Source organism: Dichomitus squalens, assembly GCF_000275845.1.
Source record: "Dichomitus squalens LYAD-421 SS1 unplaced genomic scaffold DICSQscaffold_5, whole genome shotgun sequence".
Taxonomy (NCBI): Eukaryota; Fungi; Basidiomycota; class Agaricomycetes; order Polyporales; family Polyporaceae; genus Dichomitus; species Dichomitus squalens.
In genome coordinates this window covers 521242-533682 of record NW_006766887.1, presented here as the reverse complement: position 1 = coordinate 533682, position 12441 = coordinate 521242, and the positions used below count along the sequence as shown (strand labels likewise).

The 12441-nt window shown below is 58.1% G+C and overlaps 5 protein-coding genes across 5 annotated transcripts; 3 read left to right on the top strand and 2 right to left on the bottom strand.

Moving 5' to 3' along the window:
- Positions 1-210: 210 nt before the first annotated feature.
- On the top strand, positions 211-1367 carry DICSQDRAFT_178651 (uncharacterized protein; the record flags this gene model as incomplete). The annotated part of the gene is made up of 4 exons (XM_007362896.1): positions 211-328; positions 512-556; positions 613-733; positions 790-1367. Exons 1-4 carry the CDS (start codon positions 272-274, stop codon positions 1365-1367), a joined length of 801 nt encoding a protein of 266 aa, XP_007362958.1. The 5' UTR covers positions 211-271.
- Positions 1368-1625: 258 nt separating this feature from the next.
- On the top strand, positions 1626-3446 carry DICSQDRAFT_167314 (actin-like ATPase domain-containing protein; the record flags this gene model as incomplete). The annotated part of the gene is made up of 6 exons (XM_007362895.1): positions 1626-1733; positions 1789-1846; positions 1920-2055; positions 2136-3013; positions 3092-3270; positions 3345-3446. 6 exons carry the CDS (start codon positions 1626-1628, stop codon positions 3444-3446), a joined length of 1461 nt encoding a protein of 486 aa, XP_007362957.1.
- A 198-nt stretch (positions 3447-3644) lies between these two features.
- DICSQDRAFT_100824 (60S ribosomal protein L30) lies at positions 3645-4296 on the bottom strand. The gene is made up of 3 exons (XM_007362894.1): positions 4123-4296; positions 3865-4012; positions 3645-3810 (listed from the first exon to the last, which is right to left on the bottom strand). Exons 1-3 carry the CDS (start codon positions 4253-4255, stop codon positions 3744-3746), a joined length of 348 nt encoding a protein of 115 aa, XP_007362956.1. The 5' UTR covers positions 4256-4296; the 3' UTR covers positions 3645-3743.
- Positions 4297-4737: 441 nt separating this feature from the next.
- On the top strand, positions 4738-9371 carry DICSQDRAFT_167312 (sulfite reductase subunit beta; the record flags this gene model as incomplete). Its single annotated transcript, XM_007362893.1, has 7 exons — positions 4738-7712; positions 7770-7965; positions 8022-8281; positions 8340-8346; positions 8406-8846; positions 8906-9116; positions 9175-9371. 7 exons carry the CDS (start codon positions 4738-4740, stop codon positions 9369-9371), a joined length of 4287 nt encoding a protein of 1428 aa, XP_007362955.1.
- A 680-nt stretch (positions 9372-10051) lies between these two features.
- DICSQDRAFT_144832 (PLP-dependent transferase) lies at positions 10052-12119 on the bottom strand (the record flags this gene model as incomplete). The annotated part of the gene is made up of 12 exons (XM_007362892.1): positions 10052-10154; positions 10236-10254; positions 10314-10651; positions 10722-10774; positions 10827-10973; positions 11029-11090; positions 11147-11283; positions 11357-11436; positions 11522-11677; positions 11732-11762; positions 11890-11900; positions 11967-12119. 12 exons carry the CDS (start codon positions 12117-12119, stop codon positions 10052-10054), a joined length of 1290 nt encoding a protein of 429 aa, XP_007362954.1.
- Between the last annotated feature and the right edge of the window lie 322 nt (positions 12120-12441).

The following is a 12441-nucleotide window of genomic DNA, read 5'->3' as shown; positions in this document are numbered from 1 at the left end:
TTTGTTTTAACCCTAGCATTCATAGAATATGCAGACCACCCATGTTTGGTACAACTGCTTCTCTGACCAGCTGCCTTTGTGAACCACCTCATCTTGCCTTCCCCTCCCATCTTCTTGTTTCCTTGTCCTTTCTATGCAGCTTAGACATGTCCTGATGGTGGATAGTGCACAGAAGTTAGGAAGCATGTCTGCCACTGACACCATAACAGTGCCTCTCACTGCTCAGCATCTTCTGGATGTAGCAAAAGAGGTCGTCCTCTCTACCTCTATCATGTGCACCTGGGGCCGATGTCATGCTGAGCTCAATAGCTGGAAATCTCTTCAAGAGGTGCGACATTATTTCTTTGTAGCTACAGTGCATGAGGTGAATGTTGTTGTGCATTTCTTGCTGAAGATCGACAAGAAATGTCAACCTGCAAAGTTTGAGACATGTTAACAATCTATATTGCCTGAGTGCCAAATGAGAGGCCATCTAGTATGATTGACTGACTTGCTCTTATTTTTTTGGCAGCATTTACACAGGCATTGTCAGGAGCAGGGGCCCTCATCCAGTCAGGTGCCTAAGCATGCAACATGTCCTCTGATTAGCAGCTAATTCCACATGGGTACCAGGGCATCTGGGAGTGCAAGATCAATAGATGTGTTGGGAGATACCATGGGACTCTCCCAGCCCTCCAACAACATGTCAATCTGAGTCACTTGTCTAGAGTTGCACTCCCATGCCCAATCAGAGGTGAAAATGGTTGTTTGTCTAGATTGATTGATTTTCTGAGACAATAGTGACTACAGGATGTACCAGCAGCTTTGGGAGGTCAGGAAATGGGTTGTCTGCACACATACAGACAACCCATTTCGATGTCCTGTCTATGGACACTAGCCAACCCTTCCACCAACTTCGGCGCCCTCATCCGCATCCGCGGGAAGAGCTGTCGGCGCTCCCAGCATACCCGGTTCCCGTGTACAAGCTGCTGTGTCCAACAGTACGTCCAGCGCGACGGGGGAAGACGCCGACCGCTTCGCAAGGCAGCCGCCGGAAGTGGAGGCGGATGGACACACAAGCAGCCGCGCCGCCCGAGGAAGACGACGACGACGACGAGGAGCCCGCAATCCCACTTGCAGATTTGCCCCCCATGGACTTGCGCGGCTGCCCCGAGATTCACGACTACTTCGTGAGGCCGAAGCCGCCAGAGAGTTGGCTGCAGCTCTCGCGCCCACAGCAAGTGGTCGACCCACCTGTGCCCGAAAAACCGCCAGCGCCGAGCATCGGATACGACGCGTTTGCCGCGCGTTTCGAGCAGCTCGAGCGGGCGGGACTCATCGACGGGAAAGGATTGTGGCCGGAGGAAGGCTGGAACAAGGAAACGTAACGTCCTGAGGTACTTGGTGGGGCTGGAATCACCCGGGGTTTATTGGGATGGACACTAGTACTTTTAGTACAGATAATATTCGCCATTGCTTTCGTCGATACCGTGCTTTGTAGCCGCAGCGTTTTGCGATTGTTGTTCTGCGTTTCTTCGTGTTCGAACAACGGAGCTTCCGGGCGCTTGGTGGGGTTCGGGACGCGTCTGTACGTGATCGCGCGAGCGCCGGGGAGACGCGCTCTTGCTCGACCCTCCACTGCCCCGATGAGCAGCACCAGCTTTCGCGACTCGACCGTCGTTATCATCGAGACAGGTCGCACCTCCATCCGTGCCGGACAAGGTCTTAATGACCTCCTACGTCTGCCTACTGTCGTACGTCGCCATTTACAACGTTTTGACGGATACGGTTTCAGATGCGGACTTGCAGGATTTACCCGCCCGGGTCGGACTGAGGAGAAGTCTTGCAACACCCAACGTCGAGAACGGTACGCTTCGCATCTCTCGTCTCTGCGCGCAACGCGATCGAAAAATCGTCAGGTCTCTCGAGTTCCTCCGCAGCCGTTTCAGCCAAAGTTACCGACTATCTTGTTGGTTCGCAACTCGACGAGGCCCTTGCCGCTGGACAAGACCTTGTCATCTCATGGCCCTTTGCAGAGGGCGACATCTCTGACTACACACAAGCAGAGGCGCTCTGGTGCGTATCTGTCCTCACATCCCTAACCTCCTCTACAACCTATCACCGACATTCCAACCACGCGCCCCGCCCCCTTGCAGGAAATACGTCCTCTTCTCCTCGCTCAAGCTCCGCCGCGCGCAGATGGAGTCTCCCGTCATCCTCTCCATCGCCTCCGGCCTGTCGCGCGACGCGTACGAGCGCATCTGCCAGATCTTCTTCGAGCGGTTCAACGCCGCCGGCTTCGCCGTCCTCGACCGGCCCATGGCCCAGTTCTACTCCGTCATCTCCGGCATGCAGCTGAGCGGCATCGTCGTCGACGTCGACCGAGACCACACGGACATCGCGCCCGTGTACGACGGCCTCGTCGTGCACGCCGCGCGGACGTCGGTCCCTCTCGGCCTGAACGACTGCCTGGCGTACCTCGCGCACCTCCTCCGCTCAAACACCTCCGTCATGACCGCCCTCTCCCCCGCAGACAAGCCCCTGTCCCCCGAGGCCCTGCAGGAGACGCTGCTCGAGCTTGCGACGCACATATGGCAGAGCGACCTCATCAAGGCCCTCGCGGAGGGCGAGGCCGCGCGGGACCTCGAGGACGAGGGGGTCACAGACATCGCCGCGATCGTCGTGGCGGGCAAGGAACGCGCCGTCATCGAGAGCGGGATGAAGCGGCGCCAGGCAAAGGCGCAGCCAGCGGAGCAGGCGCGAGCGAAGGAGATGGAGGCCCTCGACCTCGTCTCGACGGAGTTCCGGGGCATCGAGCTGACGCTCGGCAAGGAGCGCCACCGCTTCTGTGAGCCGCTGTTCGACCCGACGCTGCTCGACGGCGTGCCGGGCGTGCGCGAGAAGGGGGACAGAGACCTGCGTCGTCCTCTCCAGAATGCTGTCGGCGACGCCGTAGGGCGGACAGACGTCGACCAGCGCACCTACATCTGGCAGGGCCTGTTCGTGACGGGGGAAATCACGAACCACATCAAGGGTGGGTACCGTTGGCGACATGCTTGCATCGTATGAGCATCTTGCAGGACCTCGAGGCTGACCGTGCTTTCCCGAGCAGGACTCGGAGTGGCCCTCTCAGGCCGGCTTGCCCCGTACATTCTCAGCGCACCTGACGTGCCAAACAATGAGGTGCAGCCCCGGAACATCCGAACGCTCAGAGTGCCAGACTATTTCGCCGAGTACCGGGACAAGGGAGACGGTTTGGCAGCCTTCCTCGGGACAAGCATCGTGGCAAAGGTGAGTGACAACGTTTCCACGGCAGCTTATACGATCATGTGGGCGGAGGGCGACTGGCTGACCTGCACATCTAGCTAGCGTTCAATGACCCGGCAGGAAAGAATTACGTTTCGAAACCCGACTATGCGTCGAGGGGACCCCGCACTATACTGGGGATGTCGCCCTCTTTGCTGTAACCTTATTCGTGTATTCCTACTTGCTGTCTACGCTATGTTGATGTATTCCATGCCTGCATCGAGAGCTCCGTCCCCCCTACTCTCTAATTTGACCGATGCGAAGACTACTGGAACACGCCCACTTCGATGCAGCAGCTACACGATTGATATGATTCTGCTTGTAGCTGGTGCACTTCAAGTCACGATTTGGTCATGGCAGCAAGTATTATGAGTATGATGGTCATGGGCTGTCTCATAAAATCATACAATCGCCTGCTATGATGCAATACATATGATGCATGTACGGTGGTGATACTTTTACTGCGCGGCACCCTCAGCCACGGTGAGAAGATCACTGTCACCAGGGTCGGTGACGGTCATGACACTGGAGAAAGCGCGTCAGCGAATGATTTCACGAGTCAAGAAGACATGGGCGTACCCGACGCGGAACAGCTTTCCAGCAGCAGTACCGAGCGCGACGTTGGTGCCCGCGAAGTGGTGCACCGAAGTCTTTGAGAGCATAGCATAGTACTCAAGCTCGGACTTGCGAAGAGGGGGGCAGTTGCCGGCGATAAGGACAAGCTTAGCTGCAGACGGATACGCACACAACGATGGAAAAGAGAACATGGTCAGCCCAAGGGACCTTCTCAGCCTCACGCTCCAGTCCCCGGAGAGAGAGTCAGTGGAAGTGACGAACCTTTGCCGGAACGCATCTGCTTAAGAGCGGACTTGTAGCCAAGGGAGTATTTGCCCGACTTGACGACAAGAGCGAGACGGGAAGCGATGGACTCGGAGGACTTTGCGGCCTTGGACTTCTTGGTGGGGGCCATCGCGGATAGAGTCGGTGTCGGGCGTTGATAGTCTTGAGGCTGAGGGAATATGTGGGCGTCTGCGGATGTCGATATACTGGGCTGCAGCTTTGCAGTTGCACAAATAAGGTTCCGACTCCGACGTGAGATCAATGTAACCCCAAGAGAGGGGAGCCCTAACCCGGGGATAGGGGCAGAGGCAAGCAGGGGCAAACAGATAGCGTGGTTGTTGTGTGCTTGGGGAATCTGGCGGTTCTTGACCCGGCTCAACACCCGGCTCAACACGCACAATTCGGAATTCAGCTTCAGTTATGAACGGGCGAGTTCCTTCCAATATATCTTGTATCTCTCCAGCTCTCCCCTGGTCTGAAAACCGTCTCCCCCGTTCTTGACGATCCCGGCGAAGTTAACCATCCAGTATGTCATTCACATGGGCTATGACAAATTCACTCTAAACCAATGCTTTGCTTTGCTTTTGTCTTTTCAGGCTTCTGACCTGGACCATGTCCCCATCACCGTCCGTCTTAGCGGTCTCGCGGATTGCCTATCTCGCATCTGATGTGGTCATAAACTCCCTATCGTCCGCTGGCCCATCCCCCTTTGCCTCTGCCTTCAATGCGCTCGCTGCCTCTCCACACACCAGAGCCGCCGTCAAGGACCTGCCCTTCGGTGCGGACGCAGGTGCTTCCCTCCTCCGACACCGCTCCGCCGCCCGCCTGCTTTCCTACACCACCCTAGCCCACCCCCAGGCTCTCAACAATCTCCTTCTCCATCTCCCCGAGCTTTCCTCAACCCCTACCGTCTTCCATATCGCTGTCGGCTCTGATCTGTCGGATGCTCTCGTTCTGCTCTCTTCGCTGCCTTTCGTGCTCTACTCGCGCACAGCTCAGCAGGCTCATGACCATGCTCTGCTCGCTTCACGTCTTGCCTTCACCGAGTCTATCGCTGTTCTCCACATCTTCCACCTCGGAGATGTCAATGAGACGTTTGACTCCTTAGACGAAGACAGTGTCCCCGCTTTCCTCCTCTCTGAAAAGCGATCGCTATCGAGATCCGAGCAGAAGCCTTCCACAGACCCCGCTGGTCTCCTTCAAACGTACCAGTCCGCGGCTCTGGCAACTGTCTCCCTACTCCGTCGTCCTCTTCGCCCATTCGCACAGCATGGCGCGTCTGAACCGCACACTGTCGTCTTCACCCTCGGTCGTGCAACCGTCAGCACAGACATCGAAGGCGTGGCTTTCGTCGATGTCGCGCTGCTCAAGCCCCTTCCCTCCTCAGCCATTCTGGGCACAATCCCACCGTCAACGACGCGCGTCATTGTTCTAGAGCAGGTCCATCGCTGGTCTATGAAGTGGACGCCGCTCTACTTGGAAGTGGCCAGCGCAATCCAGCAGAGCGAGCTGCCTTCCCCTCCGGTAGTGCAGAGCGGGGTACTGGGAGATGCTAGCTCCCTGAGTGGCAGCGACATCGGAGCCTTCCTGCAACGAGCCGCCTCGGAGTCGCCTTCCGCTCGTCTCTCGCTCGGTCCATCCCCGTCTTCCACGGAGGCAGCGCCTGCGACACCCCCTGTGCCCAGGCACGAATCGGCGTACACGAAGATGCTTCACAACCTGTTCTCGGACCGCCTCGAGATCCTGAACGCCCCTGAGCTTGTCGCTTCGCAGGGCCAGGCCGCGACCACGCCGGAGTTTGCCTTGGGTCGTGCCCGCGGAGACATCGAGGAACGCGAGGAGCTCGTCAGTGCCGTCCAGGATCTGTTGCGCGACTCGACAGTGTCACTGGAGATCCACGCACTTCTGAGCCGTTGGCTGGGAGCTCGGGACGACGGTCTCAAGAGCAAGCGCCTCGGCGAGGAGCTCGTCGCCGCCATCCAGGCCAACAACCTTTCCAGCCCCGCCGCACAGAAGATCCTCCAACTGCGCCGCCTCCTTCCTGCCCTTTCTCGCTGGATCATCGGTTCAGATGCGTGGGCATACGATCTTGGCGCTTCCGGTCTCCACCATGCCGTCGCGTCTAAGCTCAATGTGAACATCCTCATTCTCGACACGACCCCCTACACGTCTCGCAACACCGTCGACCCGCATCGCAGGAAGCAGGATGTGGGCTTGTATGCTATGAACCATGGTGACGTCTACGTCGCGAGCACCGCCGTGTACTCCTCGTATTCCCAGGTCCTCCAGGCCATCATGGAGGCAGACCGCTACGACGGTCCTTCCGTCGTCCTTGCGTACCTCCCGTACAACTCGGAGGAGACGCCTGCCTTGGAGATCCTGAAGGAGACGAAGCTCGCCGTCGACTCGGGCTACTGGCCCCTGTACCGCTGGAACCCGGCCAGAGAACGCGAGGGCAAGGAGCCGTTCTCTCTCGACTCCGACTTTGTCAAGAACGAGCTCCAGGCGTTCCTCGATCGCCAGAATCACCTCTCACAGCTCGTGCGCTCCAAGCCCGAGATTGCCTCCGAGCTTGTCGGCAGCTTGGGCGAGAACCTCAAGCAAGCCCGTAAGCAGCGCGCCGCGCAGGCATACAACGACCTCCTGGCTGCCATCGACGCTCCGCCTCTCACTGTCCTGTATGCCTCCGACGGTGGTAAGGCCGAGAAGGTGGCGAAGCGCCTTGCGACCCGCGGGAAGATGCGCGGCCTCTCGACGACCGTCGCGACCGTGGACTCCATCTCCATCGAGGACCTCGCCAAGGAGGAGATGGTGGCCTTCGTGACCTCCGTCGCCGGCCAGGGCGAGTTCCCACAAAACGGCCGCTCCTTCATCAAGGCGCTCAACGCCCTCGCGGCCAAGGGCGAGCGGCCGTTGACGAACGTCAAGTACGCCGTCTTCGGCATGGGCGACAGCCACTACTGGCCCCGTCCCGAGGACGCGCACTACTACAACAAGGCGGGCAAGGACCTCGACGTCCGCCTAGAGCAGCTCGGCGCGACCCGTTTCGCGCCGCTCGGCCTCGGCGACGACCAGGACGCCGACGGACCCGAGACCGGCTACAAGGCATGGGAGCCCCTTCTCTGGAAGGCGCTGGGCGTCGACGCGATCGAGGTGAAGGAGGCAGAGCCCGAGCCTATCACCAACGAGCACATCAAGGTCGCATCGCAGTACCTCCGCGGCACCATCGCCGAGGGTCTCGAGGACACCACGACGGGCGCGCTCGCCCCGAGCGACACGCAGCTCACCAAGTTCCACGGCATCTACCAGCAGGACGACCGGGACATCCGCGACGAGCGCCAAGCGCAGGGCGTCGAGCCGGCGTACGGCTTCATGATCCGTGTGCGCATGCCCGGGGGCGTGTGCCTGCCCGAGCAGTGGCTCATCATGGACCAGATCGCGGACGAGCACGGGAACGGCACGTTCAAGATCACGACGCGCCAGACGTTCCAGTTCCACGGCGTCATCAAGCGCCATCTCAAGTCTGCCATCCAGGACATCAATCGCGCCCTCCTTGATACTCTTGCCGCTTGCGGTGACGTGAACCGGTACGTGGCTTACGAGGGGGGCGCTGCATGATGTTGACTCAGGGATGCTTTGCTCAGAAATGTCATCGTCTCGACCGTACCTTCGCTCTCAAAGCTGCACCGTCAGGCATACGACTTCGCGAGGAGGGTCAGCGAGCACCTCCTACCTCGCACCACCGCCTACCACGAGATCTGGCTAGACAAGAAGCTCGTCGCCGGGGACGCACTGAAGGACGTCGAGCCTCTCTACGGCCAGTTCTATTTGCCTCGCAAGGTATGTTCATCTCCTACCGTCGGTCCTTAACAGCTGTCGCTGAACTATACATATAGTTCAAAATTGCTGTCGCAATCCCTCCCAACAACGACGTTGACGTCTTCGCGAACGATGTCGGTTTCATTGCCATTATTGACGACAAGGGTGAGCTCGCCGGATTCAACGTTACCGCCGGAGGAGGGATGGGCGTCACGCACGGCAACAAGAAGACATACCCCAGAATCGGCGATGTCCTTGGATTCTGTACTGTCGAGCAGGGCGTTGAGATTGCCGAGAAGATCATGCTTGTCCAAAGGGACAACGGCAACCGTGCAGAGTGAGTACATCCGGCGTGAACGCTACGTTGCTTACGCTAACTTGCCGTGTCCCTTTAGCCGCAAAGTAAGCTTCATAGTAACACTAATCTCTTCTATGCTAGACACTCATATGACTGCTCCCAGAACGCCCGGCTGAAGTACACCATTGACCGCATGGGCCTCGACAACTTCAAGGCGGCCGTGGAGAAGCTGCTTGGCTACCAATTCCAGCCAGCTCGCCCCTTCTCGTTCGACAAGAACATCGACGAGTTTGGCTGGATCACAGGCCAGGACGGCAGGCACCACTTCACGTGTTTCATCGAGAACGGCCGGATCCAGGACGAGCCCGAGAAGGACTTCAAGACTGGCCTGCGTGAGATCGCGAAGGTGCACAAGGGCGCGTTCCGCATGACCGCCAACCAGCACCTCATCATCTCGGACGTCGCGACCGAGGACCTGCCGACGATCAAGGGTCTGCTCGCAAAGTACAAGCTCGACAACCTGGCCTATAGCGGCTTGCGCCTATCCTCGTCCGCTTGCGTGGCTTTCCCGACGTGCGGTCTTGCTATGGCCGAGTCAGAACGGGTCAGTTTCCACCATCGAATCCTCGTGTCAGCGTCAGCTCACTTCTCCGTGTACTCCAGTACCTGCCCATTCTCATCGATAAGGTCGAGAAGATCTGTGAGGAGAACGGCCTCCGCAACGACTCCATCGTCATGCGTATGACCGGCTGTCCCAACGGCTGCGCACGACCATACCTTGCAGAGGTCGCCTTCGTCGGTAAGGCGCCCGGCTCTTACTTGATGCTTCTCGGCGGAGGCTATTACGGCCAACGGATGAACAAAGTCTACCGAGGTGAGACTTGAATGGCTCTGTAACCTCGCCATTGCGTGCTCATTTCTCAATCCTCCAGAAACCGTCACGGAGCCAGAGATACTCGCGATCTTGCAGCCGATGATCAAGCGCTATGCACTCGAGCGACACGAGGGCGAACACTTTGGTGATTTCGTGATTCGTGCGGGTTATATCGCGCCTACGACGTCGGGCAAGGAGTGGTACGACCGCATGGGCGGCGAAGGTCAACATCGGGAGATCTCAGTTGGAGCATGATCCAGAACTGAGTACTTAGGTCGTTTTGCAAAACGTGTATGATTGCAGATATGACGTAACACGGAAAGCACGATGTACAACTGTCCCAAGCACGTAGACTTGCTACCTGCATTCAACCCATTATTGTATCACGTCGAGATATCGTATCTTAATCCTCGGATCATATTCAACCTGTCATACCAGCCAGCAGCCTGTGAGTGATTGCTGAGTGGCGGAGACTGGGAAGATAACGGCACGACACAGTACTCACCGTGCGGGGAGGAGCGGACCACCGACGGAGCCCCGCCCAGCGAGATCCGTGCCCCCTCCCTCCCAAAACGGCTCGATCCTAGGCAGATCCGACGATCAGCAAGCGTCGCTGAGATGAATCGAGAAGCGAGACTGACAAACGATTGTGTACGTCGCGTCCTTGGCCTGCTCACAGTCGGGCAGTGGCGATAGAGCGGACGTCCGCGGAGGCCTTCCTTGAGCTCGCTGCCTTCGACAGCCTCTCTCGGCTGAGCCCGCCGTTTCGCGATCGTTATCGACGCGCAGGGATTCGCGCGCGACGTGGATTATGTTATCCGTTCGTTGTCCATATCGGACATGTCCATGTCCATGATGTTTTACAAGCGAGACGATGATGAGCTCAAACCGGAGACGACTCTATTACAACGATGGTGCTTCTCGATGAATTCTGCTTACGCTTTCTTGGCCTTTGCCTCCGCCAGGCTCTCTTTCAGCGCCGCGATCACCTTGTCGATATCTCCGCGCTGGGAGTCAATAGCCGAGACACCCATGTGGCTGGTGACCCAGCACGAGTTAGCACCGATCGAGACGCCAGAGATCTAGAGGGAGACTACTAAGCCACTTGAGTAAACTCACCCGATACGGAAGTACTTGACTGTGGCATGCAACGTCAACTCAATACTTGCCGGCTGTGATACCATGCGATACACGTACGCTTGTAATCCTTGTGCAAGCCGCCAGCAACGACAACATCCTTCTTCGCAAGGGAAGGAAGCAGGTCGGCCGCGGCCAGTCCCTCTGGGAACCACAGCGCCGTCATCCCGTTTGCCGCGATTGACGGGTCCAGAGGCAGCTGCTTGAAGCCGAGCTGCTCTGCCTCCTTCTTGACGCGCTGACTGCTCTCCCTGTGCAGGCGGAAGCGCTCCTCAAGCGACGGCGTCGCCCCGGTGATCTGCCTGAGCGAGGCGTTGTACGCGTATATCAAGTTGACAGGGGGCGTCGCGAAGTATGCGGCGTTTCCGGACTCGTATGCTTGCATGATCGGGAGCCACCTGGGTTATAGGAGCGAGAATCAGACATGGATATATCGCACAGCCGTATCAACGGACGATCCAAACTCACTTTGTCCAGCTCGCATAGTAAGACGTGACTGGGCTCTTCCTGGACTCGAAAGTCTAGGGGTATCTTTGAGTGCCTACCCTGCGTACATGGGGGTGGGTCACATACTTTGATGGCTCTTTGGCTGGCAACAAGGATACTCAGACCGGGAGGCGTACCGAGGCCCTTCTGGCTAGCCGTCAGGACGACATCGAGGCCCCACGCGTCGAAGCGGATCTCTTCACTGGCAACGGAGCAGACGGCGTCGGCGACAACCTACCCAAGCGTCAGTATAGACTCAGCAGACCACGTGCGTCATGGTGTCAATTACCAAAGTGTCCGGCGACGCACTGCGCACGGTCGCCGCAATACCCCTTGCATCCGACAACACGCCTATGCGATTGCAACATCAGCACGCAATCTTCATCATCGAACCCGGGTCAACTAACCGGTCGATGTGTCAACATGCGTGAACGTGACGAGCTTGTACTTCTTGGATTTGAGGGCGGCCTCGATCTCAGACAGAGGGACGGTCCCACCGAACGGCGCCTTGATCTCGTCGACAACCGCGCCGTACGTCCGGAGACTGTTTCGAAGCGTCAACGCTTGCAGGAAGAGGTCGCGCGAGCTGACCGCGTCGAAAGAAGGTCGGGACTTACCAATCGGCGAAGCTGTCTCCAAAGTAGCCGCTGTTCAGCACGAGGGCGTTCTCACCGGGCTCTACGAGATTCGCGGCGACCTTCGCGAAGAACGCCGGTAATAAGCGTATATTCGACCCCGCGAGTGGGGTTAAGGTACGCAGATGCCGGCATGGACGGACGTACCTGGTCCCAGCCGAGCGTCCCGGAGCCGGCGATGAGGAAGGGTTGTGCGTCCTGGGTGAAAAGGACCTCCCTGGTCATACGGATGGCATCACCAAATACCGGAATAAAGTCTGGAGAGATGTGGGACATAGAGGGGTGAGCATTGGCGTAGAGAACCTGGCTTGTGGTATGAGCATCCGGGCCGGAAGATTGAAGGCTAGAGTTAATTACCTCGTCGGTGACTTCGATGGGTCCGGGGATGCTGCAAAATAGCTTAGATGGGGCGCGCGCGATAGATGGCTAGAAAACATACACAAGAAGCCTTGATGAAGGGGCCGCGCGATGTCTAGTCAACACTAAGAAAGTAGGACCACGGACGAATTGCTCACTTGTGCGGTTCCTGTAGCGAGGTAGAGAAGGCATGAACGATTGTACGACGAGGACCTGATCAAGGGATCGAACGCACCTGGTGGAAGGTAGACATGGTGCGCGACAAGAAGAAAGCTGTTGTTCTGGGGAGGTGGGAAGAGTGGTAGGAGGAGGTGGAGGTGGGAGGAGGGATAGAAGAGAGCCTCAGAGCGCGTCCCAGGCAGACGCGCACAGACGCGCGACGCAGCATTTGATCCGTCACCTGACGGGCCTCGGAGTGGTACTACTTTACACCTTCTGCCGCAACAGCCGGCCAATGTGCAATGCAAAGCGGAACTGGCAGCACGAACGTCTGCGCAAGGACGCTCGGACGAGTTACCGGTTGCAAGCCCGCGGAGCACGGAAGGCCGCACATGCAGCAGCACACACGCGTCTCCGTCGCCTATTAACGCCTGTCGTTCACGTCAACGTCGGCAGTCGTCAGTCGCGGCCGTTCCAGCCACAATGCCAACATCTACCATGGCAAGCGTTATATCAAACGCCATAAGGAACTCTCGGGTATACACAGAAAC